At 40.2% G+C, this 18,780-nt stretch overlaps 1 protein-coding gene across 1 annotated transcript in view; it reads left to right on the forward strand.

Annotated features, from left to right (window-relative positions):
- The window catches only part of ACYP2 (acylphosphatase 2), a 46,677-nt gene extending 41,657 nt beyond the window's left edge, over positions 1-5,020 (forward strand). Inside the window, exon 4 of the mRNA XM_042862236.1 lies at positions 4,098-5,020. Coding sequence (XP_042718170.1) covers positions 4,098-4,212 — 115 coding nt within the window. The 3' untranslated portion in view covers positions 4,213-5,020. The remainder of the gene's footprint in view (positions 1-4,097) is intronic.
- The last annotated feature ends 13,760 nt before the right edge of the window (positions 5,021-18,780 follow it).

Here is an 18,780-nt window from a genome sequence, read left to right on the forward strand (position 1 = left end):
TCCTTAATGACCACAGAGAAAGTCACTGATAGAGAAGTACAGCGATAGAGAATACAAATTCCCCTTGGTCTGATTGAAGCCCTGTTCATTTCCTGATGTAACAGCTATGCATGGCTCTGCAGAACATAGATAATCTTTCACACTGCTTTCACCACTGCTGAAACACTACTGTGAGTGCTCATGTCCATCGTTTGGTTTCTGTCAGTGTTTAGCAAGTGTCACTGGTGACCTTTTTGCCACGTGGAGGAATTCACTCACACATCTTTATTTCAGTCTGACACCACATGTCAGACTGCCCCTCTTGCCATCTGTTATACAGTAACGACATGGAACAGAATATTAGAGGGAAGGTGCAACATCTACTGCTGTAGCGCCAACATCTTGTCTCTGATGTTGTACAGCAACATGAAATAGGAGGCACTACTTTCAGAGCAGCCCTTACAAAATATACAGTTATTGTGTGTAAGTAACCAAATTTATTTTGATTCTGATTATTTGTTTTGAAAACATAAAAAAAAAAAAGAGCAACAAATCCTTAAAACCATTGGGATAGGTGATGCTGTTTTTGTGATAGTCATCAGGCTGGTTCAGTGGTTGTGGTTGCAATTCTCTGCAAGCTCTCATGTGTTTGTCAGAGGTTTTTGATGACATTGTACTCTTCCTGTACTTCATCCTTGAAAACAGTTGGTTACAAATGTACCTTCTGCTAGAAAGTGGTGACATGAATGAGGCAGATTGTGAAGAATTTTTTTCTCTGGTAAGAGGACTCTTATAAGTAGAGAGACATGATCGGATTTTTGCATTGAATTTCTGATTGCAACTCTATATTCCATTTGAAAATTCACAGGTTTATGTTGGCTGACAATGGAGTCACAGATATATAAAAAATTGATTTTTGTTGATTTTTTTTGTTTTTGCAATCTTGAAACATTCTCTCAAATTCCTAGAATCATAGAATGGATTGGGTTGGAAGGAATCTTCTAGGTCATCTCGTTCCAACCCCCTGCTATAGGCAGGGACACCTTCCTCTAGACCAGGTTGCTCACAGCCCCATCCAGCCTGGCTTTGAATGCTTCCAGGGAGGGGACATTTGCAACCTTGCTGGGCAGCCTGTTCAGTGTCTCACCACCCTTACAGTAAAGAATGTCTTCTTAATATCTATTCTAAATTTACTCTCTGACAGTTTAAAACCATTTCCTCTTGTCCTGTCACTACATGCACGTATAAAAAGTCCTCCCCTGCTTTCCTGTAGGCCCCTTCAGGTACTGGCAGGTCGCTTTTAGATCTTGAAGCCTTCTTGAGGCTGAAGAGTCCCAGCCCTCTCAGCCTGTCCTTGTAGGAGAGGTGCTCCAGCCCTCTGATCATCTCTGTGGCCCTCTTCTGGATCTGCTCCAACGTCCTTGTGTTTGGGGGGCACCAGAACTGGACACAGTACTCCAGGTGGGGTCTCAGGAGAGCAGGCTCAGAATCACCTCCGTTGCCCTGTTGATCACACTTCTCTTGATGCAACCCAGGATATGGTTGGCTGCCTGGGCAGAAAGTGCACATTGCTGGCTCATGCTGAGTCTATTTATCTATCTATCAACACTCCCAAATCCTTCTCCTCAGACTGCTCTCAAGCCATTCCTCGCGCAGCCTGTATCTGTGCCTGGGTTTGCCCTGATCTGGATGCAAGACCTTGCACTTGGCCTTGTTGAACTTCATCAGGTTGCCATGGGCCAGATCCCTCAGGATGGCATTCCTTCCCTCTCATTTGTTGACTGCACCACACAGCTTGGTGTCACCTGCAAACTTGCAGAGGATGCACTCGATTTCACTGTCCATGTTGCATGAGATACTAAAGATGTTAAGTAACACCGGTCCCAGCACTGATCCCTGAGGAGCAGCACTCATCACCCATCTTCACATGGACATGGAACCATTGACTACAGCTGTGTAACCATCCAATCATTCCTTATACAGTGAGTGGTCCATCCATCAAATCCATTTTTCTCTGATTTGGCAGCCAGGATGTCATGCAAGACAGAGTCCAACGCTTTGCACAAATCCAGGCAAATGATGTCATTTCCTGTATCAGAAAAAGCACAGAAACAGAACTGTATAGCACAACTGTATATTTTTCTCTCCTGTATTTAGCCAGTGCGTCAGAATGCATAACATGATTTGCCAACGCTGGCATCAGTACAGCACTGCACCCTCCCTGTGCCCTGGTTTCAACCTGCGCAGTGCCCATCAACCCTGTATGGCTGTTGGATGAGCTGCTCAGTGAGAACCACCACCATGATGGCACAGGACAGAGGGTGGCTGCAGGACGAGCTGGGCTGGGCCATATGTGGCCTGCAATCTATGTGTTGGGCATGTCAGATCTGAAGGGACAAGTAGGCATGTTGTTTACAAGAGGAAGGAAAGAAGGAGAGATGTGAAGATGTGTTAACGTCTGATGTATTTACCGATTTGAATTGCTGGTACCAGTTGTAGACCAAAGCTTATCACAGGTAATTCATCTTGAACATGAGATATCCATCTGCAATTCATGGTTTTTAGAGAGTGTTTACATATGGAGCCTCCTTTTTAGCAATCACAGGGGGGATGGCTCACAGTGTCCTTTTCTCTGCAAGTCTGTCATCCATGAAACTTACTCCTACGATTATATTTCAAAGTATGTGAGTGCTCGGTATGCCTGCTTTCTTACCTCTTGGATACATAAGGGTGCATACATCTTCATATTCCAGACCCTGTGTACAGTTTCAAGAACGAGGTTAGTTGTGTAGGTTCTGAAAGCAAACTTGGGACTGATCCATGCTAGTGATAAAGCTAATCTTACACAGCAGTAGCACAGTTTGGGGAAAATGACTCAGTTCTTATAGTTTCTGATCTTTTTTAGTGGTGTAACATTGTGTGTCAGAAAAAGTATGAAATCATTCTTATCACATATAGGGTCTCTAATCAGATACATTTTGATACTGGGTATTTGCATTTTTTGACTTAAGAGAAGTAACTGGAATACACAATTGTCATGGCTTGTTGCAAGAAAGCTGCATTTTATGATGTTCAGCGTGATTTTGCCAGGGGTGAATTAACTGTAAAACAGTTTTTATGCTCTTAAGTGAGTGTATGTTTGTAATTTAAAACTAATTGCAAGTATGTGCCTATAGCAATTTATCATCATAAAAAGTATCACTTGTATGGGAATACATGCAGTTTTGTACAGCAGAATACTTACGTGTCTCTCAGGTATCAATACAACAGAAGAGAGTGTGTTTTCATGAAGGCACTTAGAAAAAGGCAGGTGTTGTCTGTTGCACTTAAATGTCTGTGCACCTGCTTCTGTCACCAGGAGCTTATCACTCCTATACCTCAGTCCCAGTTGCTGCAGGATAGGAAGATGGTGTGCAGGGAGGAGCAGCCATCATACAGTCTGCTTTCACACTCAATTGCCTCATTATAATTTGTACTCAATGCAAATTTTCTGGTGTGCTCTGGAAGAAAAAAGCAGGCACCTGCTGAATTAGATTGAATTGTAATGGAAATGCATGCAAAAGTCACTGAATTTTACACAAGCATTCTTTTTTCTCACATTTTTTAATTTTTCAGTGTTAGATGTAATAATTTAATATTGCTTTATGTACTGGAATTGTGTTTGCTTTATTTTTTTGCTGGCTTTGAATGTCTCATTTTGATTTCAGTTTGTTTCTTTTAGTTCTTTTAGTTGCTAGATTTTTTTCTTAATTTTTAATCAATGGTGAATGACTTTTATTTCCTTGCTAAAAGTATAGTATTAATTTGCAAAACTAGTATGCCTACTTTAAAGCTATTGTATGTGCTTAAATGAGGTTATTAAAATAATTATGCTTTTGCCTTTTCTGCCAGGTGTATTTTTATGTAATGTTCCATAGCATGTTTAGAAATGTTGATAGTTATTCTTTTAAATAGCTTGCTCTTTTAAAGGAGAAAATTAAGCATATCTGGGGTAGTTTCCTCGTTAATAGACTATTGCTTATGGCTTTTAAAAAGGGAAAGCAGAGTAAGAGCATAAAGAGTGAGAGCACCACATATATACAGTTCATTGCATGCTAATCCTTTTATTTTTCTTGCAGGAAATCCTGGCTGAGTAAAGTTGGAAGCCCAAGTTCTCGCATAGACAGAACAAACTTTTCTAATGAAAAGGAAATTCCCAAGCTTGATTTCTCAGGATTTAGTACTAGATACTAATAGACAAAACATCACTGAGTGCAAAACAATGATGTTTCTACTGCATGATATTTTCTGTGCCTCCTTAAAAATTCACCAGAGCACTTGGATGCTTTCTATACTCGAGACAAATTGTTCCTGTTCACATGAAGTAAGAACTCTTAGTTGCTGCATTAGGTATTTCACAACATGATTGTCAGTACTTAATATCTGAAATGCCAATATCTAATTTATTGCAAACTGTAAGTCAGATTAATGGTTAAATGTATCAGTGATTATTTGTGTACGTGGAGATTTGTTACATACAATCACATGAAATCTAATCTTTACACTGTAAACGATTCATAAGCCATCAACTCATGCTCTACTATTTGTAATCTCACCAAAAAAGCATAGCTTACAGAACTGGAATTCTTAGATCTATTCTAATACCTCTGTATTATAGATCATGTTACCTGTGATAGAACAGTAATTAAAAATAAATGTACATTGCTTCAAACTAACGTGGTTCAGTTACCTCTGGTTTGAAATGATGGTGATGCAGATACTTCTTGGAACAAGATGATGAAATGCACTGTCTCAACTGTTTTTTCCTTGTCTGCTTATGGTTTAAATCCATGCCAACTGTAGAGGATATTTCAGTCTTTCCTTTATGATTTTTCTGAGATTAACTGATAGTTTCAATTATTGTCTTTATTGCACAAGTGTTTGCTCATCCAGTTATATGAATCGGGTTCAACAGAATGCTCCCACATTCATCATATCAAATCCTTACCTGGTCTTGAGAAACTTGAGTCGTGTGTATGCAATAAACATTGGATCTTTGCAATTGTGGGATCTCACTCATGTATAGTAATTCCTTTTCACAGGCACTGAGGAGTCCATCAGGGCTGGAACTGACTTGTATCTTCAATTTTAAAGTGCTTCTGTGTCAGTATTGGTCCACAGAGGAAGGTTTTGTTAAAATCCCTGATACATCCAGGCAGGCACCTGTGTGCTCCGGCAGTATGCTGTTAACCACCATTGGTGCAAACGTGCTGTGATGGAGTCTCAAGCTGTAAGTCCCTCTGAGCATTGTATGGCACCTTAGTAACACCTGTAGTTACGTGGTCCCATGGATCTGAGCGTGGGCTGAACCCTTCTGCAGTGTGCTGGGGCTGTATCCTCTAAAGTGCCCTTTGTGAGGGTACATACAAGAGATATTTATGCTGACTTACTTGGTACCTCTTCTAAGGGTAAATTGCCTCAATTTAGGAAGCACTCAAATACTCAGTTCATTTTTTATTTCAGAAAAGGCCATTTCATAATTTAAATATTGATGTTTGTATGTGCAGAGCAAGGTGTGCTTAGAAAAGCGTGTTTGTACTGACTACAGGATTTATTTTCACTGGGCCTTTGTGTATAAAGCAGTAAAAATTCCTTCCTAGAATTTGCAGGAGTTATTTATAAGTTGTTACAGCTCAAACTGCGCTTGACTTCTGTGATTATACACAAGCATCCTTTGTTGAAGTCATTGTCAATAACCCTTGTTCAACTCAGATGGTAAATGGCAGAGTTCAAGAGTAGCAGTAGCTCAGTAGCAGTTACATCCTCTCTGAAAACCATATCCTGTCAAACATAAGTAGTTTACATTTTCCTTGAAGCTACCTGGCATAAAATACCCCCTCAAAGGCACTTCCTGCCAAGTAGCTTTGCTCATGTTGTGAGAAACAATGACAGAGGAAGGCCAAAAATTAATGGGATACTTGATAGGCAGGAAGAAGAGCCAAAGATGAAGTTGTTTTGTTGTGTTCTCATGGGTGGAGCTGGGTGATTACAAGGGCTCGATAACTTCACCCTGAATCCACTAGAAATGTGAAGCTTGGGAGTGGGAATTGTGCCACTGAAAAACGACTGGGGAGAAAATGTGTAAGTATAAACCTTCAGAAAAATGAAAGATGAAGAAGTCTGTGTGTAACTATTTGTCACGTAGAAAACCAGAAAATAATACTTCAAGTGATACCAGCACTACGCAAGATTTTTGGTGTCTTTTCCAACCAAGAGAAGTGAGAAGTTATTTATAATCTTATGAAGCTAAGGAAATATTGTTCTTATGATCTGTGGCCTATGTACTGCAGACCAGATCTTCTGGTGACTCTGTGCAACAGCAGGTTTTTCTGCATCTGTGAGATATCAGCTCTTATCAGCTCTGCTTACAGGCTGGTTTTGAGTCTATCAGATGAAAGGAAGATTGATTCTGAAATACATCTATAACCTTTCTCTTTCTTTGAGTTGTCAGTACTGATGTTTGATATTTTCCACGTTCACTCTCCCTCTATTCTTTATGATATGACAAGAGGCAGAAAACACATAGAAATTATTTAGTCAGCTTAGCCCTGAGTTTTTTTTGACATTATTCAAAACTAAGATTCCTATGTATTCCATGTATTGCATGATAATATATTGGAGTTTTCTAATGGTGCTAAATACATTGCACATTGTGCTTTTCGTTCTTGGTAAAGTGAAGATTTTACTGAGCAAGTAAGCAATCCAGGTGTGTCAGTGCCTCCCATAAGGCCTGGGCAGGCTTTTCAGGAGAAAGGTAAAGGGAATAATGAACAAATCCCTTGCCTTGAATTGTACAAGCAGTTGTACTTCTGAAGCATGCACATGTAGTGAACGGATTTCCTCCAATGGGCAAAAGCATCTCTTCCCTTGCACTCACATTCTAGCTGAATGTGGAGGACTGAAACGATAATAAGGGTTACAACAATCATATCATATGTGGGAGGAGAAAAAGAGGCATGTTTTTATGAACTTGAGGATTGGACAAAAGCCCATCTGTTATCAAGCTGAGGCACTAAATATTTGAATTAGCATGCCACTGACATCCTCACACGTGCCCACAGAGAAGTGCCATTACCCTGGTGATCTGTGAGATTTTAGGCTCTTGAAGTTGCTAATATCAAACTTTAATGCATCACCTCTTTTCTTAATTGTTGTCACATAGCCATGCTTTATTCATATAGACGCTGCAGTACAGTTAGAATCCTGTATTTGTCCAGGGATGTAGTCAGCTTGAACTAACTTGTTCTGTGTACAGGGAAATGCTTGATTTGCACAAAGTGGCACTTGCCTTACTTTTGGGTGAATACAGCCACTTAGACTGTAGAGCTTCTGCCCAGGTGCTTATCAGCAGCGTGCAAATAATCCTGCATTTCTGTGGGAATAGGCTGCACACAAGATGGAGGCTTGTGCTGACTGCAAGAAAGAACAAACTGAAACTTGTAAGTAGTTGACATGGGATGGAGTTGTCAGAAGCACATTGAAAAGAAGTAGTGTAGAGGACTGAGTGTGCCCTTATTGATGGTCTGAAAAGGCTATTATAAAAGAACAGATACCAGTTTGTTTGTTACATGTTGGGTGAATTTTTCCAAGACGGACATTTGAAGACTGTTCAGAGTAACTTCTGTTCTCTTTCTGAAAGTTCTTTCAGATTGAGAAAGAACGCAGTCCTGCAATGCGAGCAGGTTAAGAAGGCTTAATGGTGAGCCTGTGACATAACAGGAGTTAGGGGTAATTTCTACCTGTCAGCTTCCTGGGGAGGCTGGTGAGGCTGGCCATGGGTATTAGTGAATTCAGGGCTACTGAAGTTAGAAAAGCAGCTGTTCTAAGGAATTGCTGGAGTCTGGGCCAGACATCTTACTCTTTGGGTAGTGCTGAGCTGTCTGTAGAATTTCACTGCTTGGAAGTATTTGTCCCTGCAGTAAGTCACGTGCTGCTGTTATTGCACCTAAAGTAGTATTGTTATGTATGGCATATATAGCTACAGCTGCAAGCATTAATCTTCTCATTTATTTAATTCTCAGATTCTGTTGAGGTGTAATGAGTTGAAAATTATCCACCTTGTGGAAATACAGTGTATGCAGAACATCAGAAGAGCATATCTAAATTGAATGAAAACAACACTGGTTTTTGGGGATCTGGTGGATTCCGATGGTAAGATAGAAAAAAGGAAGAACAGTTGATCAACCAAACTTCAAAACTAAGCTGACACATTTTTCCTTTTGTACTGCATACTGATATCAATTAGGTTGTATTGTATAAATTAGGTGTAGCTAGCTATCCTTTATTCTTGATTTTGATTTTGTTTTAACGCAGTGCAGATTGAACAAGCTATGTATAGCCCATGTCCATTCTTGTTCTAAGTAGAAATAGTTTCATTAAAGCTTGGTTATGCCTGAAAACATATCTGAACAAATTTCACAGTAGTCTCTGAAAGAAAGTTATGCATTAATTCTTTGAATTTCCTCTTAAATTTACATATATTCCTATCTTGTCCTTTATATCATATGGAGAAGGTGTTTTAGAGTGCAAACAGGTTCTGGACTACAAAGACTGTAGTGCTGGATGTATGCACATAGGGAACTTTTCAGTAAATATATTCTTCTAAGTATGCTTCAGGGCCAGAAGAGACAGTCTTACATGTATTTCCTTGAAGAATTTGTGAACTACTCAGATGTAATGGCACCAAGGGTATCATAAACAGGTATAGGTCAGTTAGGGGCAGAATTTGTAAAGAATTCCTTAACTGTTCCCCATGTATGAATAGACATCATCCTCAGCAGCAGTGGAGACGTAGCTTTGTAGTGCATCTGAGAACCATACCTGTTGAAAACCTCACTCCTTGTGAACACTGGAAGCCAGACTTGGAGGGTTTTAAAACCGCCACTTTACCAGGAGATTAAGTTCTATGGGAAATTCTTCATAAAGTAAATGAGAGAGCAAAGGCACGTACCAGCTTACCTTGTGTTAGCTGTTACTGAAACAAGATCTGAAGCTTCTGAAGGATTGGGAGTAACCAAAAGTCCAGGTATTGTCTATGTGATCAGGGGATTCTCAGCACATTTGGCAACTTAGGTAGAATTTGAAGTAGTTAACATTTAAGGAGTGTACAGAACCTTCTGACTTGAAAGGGCTGAAGCTTCTGAGAGTCTGTTCCCACTATTTTCAAGCTGTTTGTGAATTCTGAACATTTGCTTTCTTGAAAGAATATTCTATGTCTCACTCTACTTGGTTTCTTCCCTAATTTAAGAACGTTTGCATCATTAAACCCAAAGGCTGGGCATGTTACTTGAAATTGGGGCTGAACTCCTGAATGGCCAGGCAATGTAGGTGTGTTTGAGATGTAAAAAGAGCTTGATGTGGGAAAGAACTGTGTGTGTTATCTCAGGAAAGAGTGAAAATAGTAACCAGTCATGTTAATATAGTGTACAACAGTAGCAGCTGTGTTTACAGTTTGAACGTAATGTTTATATTGAATTAAAGAATAAGTATTTAAGTCTTCACCAAGCAATGAACAGGAAATTAGAATTTTGCCTCATCAGGAATGATGTAATCTTATGTCATACTATTTACTCTCACTGCTTACAGCGTTTTAGTGCAGAATGTTGATATTCTGCTATACCTACTTGTTCCTTGAGCCTCAGTACAGAGGAAGGCTCGATGGCATTACTGCCATGCTTTCTCCTGCATGACACCGATCTGTCACTTTTTATTTTCCTGATAGCCTCTGGAGGGGCCTTTCTTGGCTTTCTTTAGTCTTAGAAAACTGTATGCATGTTTGCAGCTGGAATCCTCTTACTACACTGAATGAAATGGATTAGTAAAGACAGCTTGCTGATTAATGCATAGCTGCCTACTACTACTCACAGAAAGATGCTCAGATTTGAAGAGAACATGGTGTAATGAAGGATGAAGGGAAGAATTGCTGGGTACTACATTTTTTAAGTCTATCTATACAGTGGCAATACTGTAAATTTCAATTTCTACAGCATTGTTCATTCTTCAGTCGCCTCGGTGTTTTGTGTAGTGTGTAAAAGAGCTAGCATTAGAGTCAGAAGCTATTTGTGCATCAAAACACATTGCACAGACATGAAAAAATTGTGCTTGTGCCAGTTATTTGATATTAATGCTGAGGTAACTGAATCAGAGATCTGAATGGAAGATTCTGGAAGCTAAAAGGGCTGAAGAAAGATTGAAAAATCCAGGAATTCTTTACAAGATTGTGAACATATTAAGCTTCTGCAGTTAGGTAACATTACTGTAATAGTGAACATACATAGAGTATAAATGTGCAAAAATCTAGTCTGATGATACACTTTGTAAATCAGTTGTGAAATGTTACCACCTTTGCACCAGAAGGTAGCAGCACAAAGAATTAAGCTCCAGATAGCATTAATGGAAGAGTATGAGAAGTTTGGCTTATATCATCAGAGAAATACTGTTTGAAAAGGCACCGTGGGCTCTTTTATGACTATGCAGAACAAATAACTTCTTGTTTTCAACTGAACCTCTTGATTCCTCTGTTTTAGGAGCAGGAAAGTCATGTAACATTTTCTGTTGAACTCCATGAGAAGAATTATTCCCAAATGTGGACAGTAGGGCAGTAGAGAATTTCCTGAAGGTCTGCCTTGCAGTAAAAGCTGATGTGCACAACCAGATAGAGAATGACAAGTTTGTTCTGCAGTTGTAAGTGCTTACAGACATGTTTTTGATCCACATACATGTGACTGGGGTAAGGAAGTGAATTTTGACTGTTGTGACCACGCCTTGGTGCCAGTGCACTGACTGATATTCCAGGAAAAAAGGGACTATGCACTTTTGTCTTTTTGAGACCAATTCTTTTCCAGATCTGATATGTGCAGTACACTAAAACCAGGCTGAACTAGAGGTATGCCTGGAATCCCTAGGGTTTCTTTATTAGCTGAGAGGTAACTTGGCATTCACTTGTATCTGGCAGGGAGCTAACAAAATAAACAATGGAGAGACACAAGTTCTGCCTTTGCAGGCACTAACTTATGTTCTGCTGGAATGCTGCCATGGGCTTCAGTGGGAACAGTAATTGGTCATGCGACTGGGGGAACACTACCAAGCAAGGAAATGCATTATTAATGGGACAGAGTTTGAGAAGTGGTAGATAAGATAAAGACACTAAGTCACTTTCTTGGTGTGGGCTTTGTCTTTCCCTACTTAAAGAAGTATCACCGTGGCTTCAGAAATTTGCTGCGAGCCTGAACATTCTAATATGAAGTTCAGCATTTGAAAACATGCCAGATACTCTGCTGTCCCAACCAAACATGCAATTACTAATTTGTGGTTACAGAGTTGTTCTGCAAAGAGAGGGAGTGGAGTTAAGTGAACACATACAGTACTGAGAAGCATTAATAATAAAAAAAGCCATGCCATTCCAGGTGTGAGCTGGAGATGGCAAATAGAGCAGGAAGAGTGTGGGAGCTGGACTTTAAAATAATAGGTAACAAATGTACACAATGGTGTTTGAAGCTTCAGGCAATGGCATTGCTGGAAATGAGTTCTCAGTGAGCATAAACAGAAGCGTGCTATCTGGGGAAGAGGGTCTGAGCAAATGTAATTCCATCTCAGAGGAGTTCTTGAGACTGGGAAGGCATGCAGAAGAATTAAGAGATGCCTAGATCATTGCAGGAGAGGTTGAAAGGGCTTTTCACCTGATTGGGAATCACCTATTCAGATAACAACATCTTTGTGGTTTGGGCAAGTTGCAGCTGAGGACATTTGAGCCTTACTGTGACTTGTACAACACTGATGGTTTCTGTTTTATTCTCCCCTTCAGTCACAACTAACCCCAGCAACTTTGTATGGCACATGCTACTGAACTGTACAACTTTGGGGCTGCTGAGGAGCTTAGTTCAGTTGGTGGGAGAAATCTTATTACCAGGTAGGAAAACATGTGGTTTGTTCTGTGTCTTAGATAAGGGAGGGCTATAACAATAACATCTCTTACCAGAAATGTCCATGTCTGCAGTCAGGAAATAGACAGACAAAATATTTGCAGATGGAGTTAAAACCAATTAATGACCTGCTGTATAACTGAGGAAAAAAAAATGGTTCAGTTATCTAAGTTTGCTGACACTTTCAAAACAAAATGATGACTAAATAGTAATGCATAATGCAAAGAATGAGTGGTACACCAAGATGAATAGGATTTAGTCGCTGTTTATCACAGTTAAGCCATAGCCTGAATGCTGTAATGCTGATTACTTAAATTCATTGTGCAGACAGTATAATCTAGCAGTTAGCAATGTGCCTGTGAGAAGGAAGAAATTGTTTCTGTCATTTTAAACTGAACCGTAGTCACAGTGATTGATGAAATTATCCTTTCTCTTATTTTACAGATTAAAAAAAATTATAATAAGTCTTTTGTCTGAAGCAAAGTTATAGAGCCCACTGAATTCTAACACTGTACTGTCTAAAATATTTGGAAGAACTGTGAAATTCACCACCACCAATGAACTCCTTTTCTACCTCCAGTTTTTCAGTAATATCATGGCAGTTAACCTGAAGTTAACATTTCTCAAACTGAAAATGCTCATTATTATGCTTATGATATATTGCTTATGATAATAGTAATAATAATTATTATTATTCCTGTAGATTCTTAGCTCTTCGAGAGCTTTCTGTTTGCTGGATCCAGATGATCACACAGCTCATTCCATGGTAAATGCTCTCCCAAAGTTTTCCAGCCTACTACCATCAGATGAATAAAAGTATTTAGTGCCTTTCAGCTGCCAGCCATGGAACAACTCCTTTAGCAAAGGTAGGGAGTATTGTTTGCCAGACGTGGAAGCTAAGGCACAGAAAGTTCAAAAGATTTTTCACCCTCAATTTCTGAATTTTTTTGCTTAGTCAAGATGCTTTAGAACACATTCGTAATTGTTTGAAAATATTGAGAAGGCATGTTTACATATGAGAAATACTTGTGGATTTTCAGCCTACCAAGAAGAGCAGATCCTAACAAATAAGGTCTACAATGCATATGCTGTTGTCTGCTGAAGTGGATCAGCATTTTTTATATACATGCAGATGGGTTACAGTGATTGCTTTTAACCTTTCAAGCAGTTTTTGATAGAGCTAGACAGTAGGAACTATAAGTGTCACATGCAAAGGATAGGTAGTAATGAATCTTCAAAAATAATGCTAGGTGAACGAACTGGAATAATTTGGCCACTGCACACCTGTTGGAACCTTTTCGTGTCAGTGGTACCAAATTTCACCTTCTGTTCATAGGTGGTGTACTTTCCCTTCCATCTCCCTCAACCAGTTCCCTCTGAGTCATGCACATTCTTCTTCACACTCTCAGCAAGAAATCAGAATGGGAAAGCATAAAGTGCAGCAGTAAATCAGCTTCCTATCTGGCAGCTCTACTCACCAGCAGCTGGTTATGCACAAGTAGCACTCTTTGTTCACTGGTGGCTTTTTAAAAAACTTTTTAGATAGTGTTTGCTGTATGTACAATGAACGTAAGGAATAGAATCACATGAGAAAGAGAATTTTTTTAAGTCCTCTTTCTCATAAAAGCCATAACCATGACTTATTTGTGCTGTTTGAAAACTGCCTGTGAGGAGACAGAGACGTGAAAAGCTGTAGTGGATATGACACGGCTGTGATAATGAGAATGATTTGATATGCTCAATGCAGACTTGCCTTGGAGTAAATCACCATAGAAATCCAGCTTGCGTTCAGTACTTAAGGAAAGTCCTGAAATCTTGTTTTGCTTTGTAGCAAGCCCATAGGGTAGCATTTCGAGAGGTCAGAGGAGACAGATTGCAGAACTAAGGCGGTACTGCTGAAAATGCTCAGGAATTGTCAATTTTAAAGAACTGTAGCCATAATTTATTCTCTCTTGCTGTCGTCACTCCGAAGGGAAAGAGAAAAAATGAATTGGTTTATCTGTTGTCACAGCAGTATGGGAGGCATTAACTTCTGGAAAGCAAAAGGCAGATGTAACCTTAAATGCTCCTATTCGCTGAAGTAAGGAAACAGCAAGATATCAGCTGTGCAATATTTAGCATCGAAAATCTCTGTTGCTTCTAATGAGAAAGGAGGGAAAATACTCTCAGAATAAACGCACTTTTAATTCTGGCAGTAAACAAAACAACTGCAGATCAAAGACCCACAGCGAGAAGAAAGAACACTTGAGATAACAACCTATTTATAAATAACCTGAGGCAGCCACTAAAATGATGAAAAAATTAAAAAAATTTAAAAAGTCAACCCCTCCCCCCAACTAACTATTAGAAAAACAGGAAAAGAGGTATTTTGAAGCAGATTTCTTTACTGATGCTGCCACCCCTGATATCAGTGCATCTTTTTTCTTGATTAGTACATGTGCTCAATGGTCATGGATTATCCGTTTGTTTCTGTATATCCCATTGGTGTTACAGATAATGCTGGTCTCAGTGAGAGAAGTGCTACTAATTTACTGCTTCATACTTCCCTGCTACATTATTTTTCTATCTTTGTTCATGTTTTGAACATCTGAGCTGTGATCCATCTGTTACAGAGATGTTTATTCTTAGTCCAAGATGGAATTTCAGATTTGTGTTTCTTGGTTACCATTTTCCTTCATCCAAGATGTATGTATTTGGACATATGATACTAAGACATCCTGCAATTTTAAGTAGAGCAACTTGAAAAAAAAAGTTCTGTCCTCTGAAATATGCCTCTGAACACAGCTCAGCTGTATGTCACAGCTTACTGGCATTTATTTCAGTGGATCTGTTCCTGCAATAAGTCATCCTTACTCTATCATCTGTATGTTCCATACACCAAATATACATTATTCATTGTAAATATACAATACATGGGAGACTGATTGTCTTGCTTGCTCTAGTGAAGTGGTATCTTAAGGCTACCAAAGTCAATGCTCAGGCTGATTATTGAAGTAGGGCTTTTTGCCCCTGTTCTCTTGTTTGCTATGAGTCTCTTAGATTCATTTGTTTGTATGAATTATTGCAACTGGTTGTGGCTGGTCCTTCACCCATCTTACTGCTGTAATCCCAGCAAAGCTTGTTGATCAGAAGTCATGCCATACCCTTAGGCCCAATTCTCTCTGATTTCCACCCTACTCAAAGGGAAGTCAAAAGGCAGTGCTCCTATGCATTTACAAGGCATGAATGACTATTTACAGTATTTCCTCTAAGTATTCATTCTTACCTCCTGGGTACAGGCTTCTCTCTTCTGATTGCTCATTGTTTTGTCCTTAACATAGCTAAACCATTCCTGTTCTGTACATCTAATCTCCAGCTCCAAAAAGCCTCACAATAATGAAGGTGTACGTATGCTGTCTATGTTTTGCGGCAAGAACATCCACCAAAACATTGCTCCATGCTGGCACAGTGCAGTTCCTCTACATGCAGAAGGCACTGCTGAGGTGAAGTACTACAGAGGAGCAAAGCATGAGTCTGACACATGGACAGTAAGTCACGTTTGTGAGCACCAGTGCAGCCTATATAAAGAGACAGATCGCACAGTTGCAAGGTATAATGAGAGAGAAGGAATGGGGGGAATGTCTAATGTATGCTGAGCGGGTCCATGTAATAAAAAGTCAATCCTTTGAAATCACACTGATAATGCTGATACGGGAGGTTAGAGAGACCTGTGAATTTCAGACTTATCGGTGTATTACTTCCAAAACCTGAAGTAACTGCATCATACAGTGTAAGGACTGTATACATTCTTCTACGCTGAGCTGCTTCCAGTTTTTATCAGTCCTTTGTTGCTTCAGATTATAGTTCTCATATCCTAATGGCTGATTCCAAGACATTCCCTTTTCAACAGCCTTTTTGAAATTCCCTGGAGTCTGAGGTCAGCCAGAGTTGTATAGTCTGCTAACACCAGAAACCTTTGTAGCTTTCTTCTTTCCCTCTGAGATTTGGCTTTATGTTTGATTTCAGGCTTTCACCAGTGATACAGCTCCCTGTATAATGCTAATCCAGAAACAGCCTTATATTTTGCCCCCCTCCTTTTCCTCTGGCTATTGCATTTGAGTTGATAGTGATCACTAATGGCTTCGCCTATTGCTTGTGCTGCAGTTAGCCTCCATCAGAAGTCCTGCCTCGACAGCCACACTCCATTGGATAACTGGGGGTGACACTCACTGACAGCGTAACACCACTGGGGATTGGATTAGCCAGGCATGCAGAAAAGCAAAAGTGCTTGTCTAGCCTAATAAAAATACAACTTGGAGATGGAAATAGGGCTCAGCTCACCAATCCCAGTATACTCTTCTCTTCAAAATCTTTCCCTGCATTGGTATTGGTCATATAATTTGTTTTCATGTTATTCTTAAAAATAAGAAAGAGGGTAGAAGAGCTTTGTTTGGATCGGCGTAGCTGATCTTCCTCAATCAGGGTATGGTGCACTCTGCATTTCTTGCAGGTGGAGGTTTGGAGAACACATTCTAAACAGGGCTGTGGTCCCAGCTGTTAGTATGAAAAGATAAAAGATTGCTCTGGGCTGGTCTATTCTGTGAGGAGTGGCTGAAGCATATGTTGCACTGCAACAAGTGAGAGGCAGGATTTACAGCCAGGGAAAAGGACTGAAGCCATTGCTTATTGATTAGAACTAGTTTCTGTCTGAGAGCTTTTCCATAAAGCTTGGGACTCTTCTATAGCTATTTAAGAGGCTTTCATCTACCCAAACTGTTCTTCTCTCACATTAAAAAGAAAATGAAAAAAAAGTCATGGATGCACAGAGCTTGGGAAATTCAGTTTAGGAGCTGACGAATCAGTTCAAGGTCAGTGTCAGGTGAATTTAATGCAAGAGAATAAAATTACACAAACCAATTTAATTTATTCTTCAACCCACTTTACAGTAAACAGACACAGTGTCAGTGGGGTCCTGGAATTTAGTTATCCCTCCAAAAACTTCCAACTCCTTCCCTGAGGACCCACCTAAACCCTCTCTGAACACATCCTGCAATCCTGTCAGAGGCAACTGGCTTACCAACAAACAAGAGGAAGCCCAGTGTGCCACCTCGTTGTCATTATGTTTTCAGGGAAACCAGGATGACTAAACCCTTCCATGAGATACTAAACTTGGAAAGTTCTTTTATTTTTAACTCCTGGTGTAGATAAATATCATGCTTTTCTCCATGTGTGCTGATTTCTGTGGTGCATGCACTGACGTTTACATAAACAGTACATTTCTGATTCTACGAGGTGGAGAATAACCTTCATCAAGAGAACTCAAATCTGCTGATGGTCAGGTAAGTGACCTCAGTGAAACATTAAGGGCTATCCCCTTCAGAAGATAAGAATAAATAAATACATAAAAAGAAACCCAAACTTCCCCAGTACCCCCTATGGCACACTTATAGTTTAAAATGAATTTGTGAGAATGAATTGACGGGGATACTTCAACTCATGGTCTTGAGTACTCTGAGAAAACTTAGTGGAGAAATCCTTTTTTCTGCAGATGAGCAGTTAATGAAATTGATAGATTTCCTATTTATCTTGAACTTGAACTTATTGGCCATTCCTTCTCAGTTTGTTACTTCTCAGGACTGAAGGTCCTTTGTGACCCGCTGTATGGAACCTGCTTTAGCAGAAGGCTGGGCTTGATGATCTCCAGGACTCCCTCCCAACCCCTGCAATTCTGTGATGTTTTTTTCCTAACAAATCAGTGGTGTAGCATGAGAAACTGAAATTGTAAGTTTAAACAAGGCAGTGTATTCAGAGCAATTGCTTTCCTCTTTCCCATCTCTGATTGCTGAAGGGAAAGAGCCCTAATCTATCAGATCCATTTATCTCAATCAATATATGTTCCTTCACTCTCCATGGTTGCAGCATTCTGCATGAACAGTTCCCATCCAGTAAATTTCCTTGCAGCCTAATAGGAAGCCTCGTCTTCATGCTCAGTATTGAGTTGATCTCCATTCCTTACTAATTACTTGTATGTTTCATTCAGTAAGAATGGGCTGTGAACCAGCTGCATGCATACATGCATGGGGAGAGGAGCAGGTACCCTGGGGGGTCCTGGGGAGACTCTAGGGCATGCTGGAAGCCTCTTGGGCAACATGGAAGACACATGAGAGCTCTGGGAGTCATGTAGGGAACCTTACAGCACACTGAGCAGCTCTGGGTGTGCTCTGGACTGCTCCAGAGTACACTGATGGGTCCTGAGAGCCCACTAGGGCACACTGGGTAGAATCTAGGAGAGCCTAGAGGATGCCTAAGGAACTCTGGGAGTACTCTAGTGTGCCCTAGGATACAGTAGGAGGTCCTGAGAGCACTCTAGGACGCGATTGGATACCTGTAGGATACCCTATAGCAAACTGAGATACTCTGGGTGCACTCCAGCATGCCCTAGAGTACAGTGATGGGTCCTGGAAGTACACAAGAGCACACTGGAAAGCCTCCAGGGCACACTAGAGTACTCCCAGCGCTCTCACGTGTCCTCTGCGGTGCCCTAGAGTACACTGGGATGTCCTAGGAATACTATAGGGCACACTGGGAAGCCAAGAGAGCATAGGCGTCCAATCATTAGTCTTGCCTGAGCCACACTGAGTGAAGAGGAACCGTCTTGGGCCGTAGATACATAAGTTGCTCCAAAAGTAATGCTTTCTTTTTATTCCCGTGGAAATTACAGTGAGCTACAAAAGGCACAACACTACTATTTGATGGAACAAATTCTCATCTACAAAATACTGTTTCTTCAACATAGTCACCACTGTTAGCTATGCATTTTCACCAGCAGTGAACAAGAGCCTGCATGCTGCAGCAGTGGAAG

The sequence above is a fragment of the Lagopus leucura genome, unplaced genomic scaffold (assembly GCF_019238085.1).
Source record: "Lagopus leucura isolate 7727_CA_CO unplaced genomic scaffold, USGS_WTPT01 Super-Scaffold_73, whole genome shotgun sequence".
NCBI lineage: Eukaryota > Metazoa > Chordata > Aves > Galliformes > Phasianidae > Lagopus > Lagopus leucura.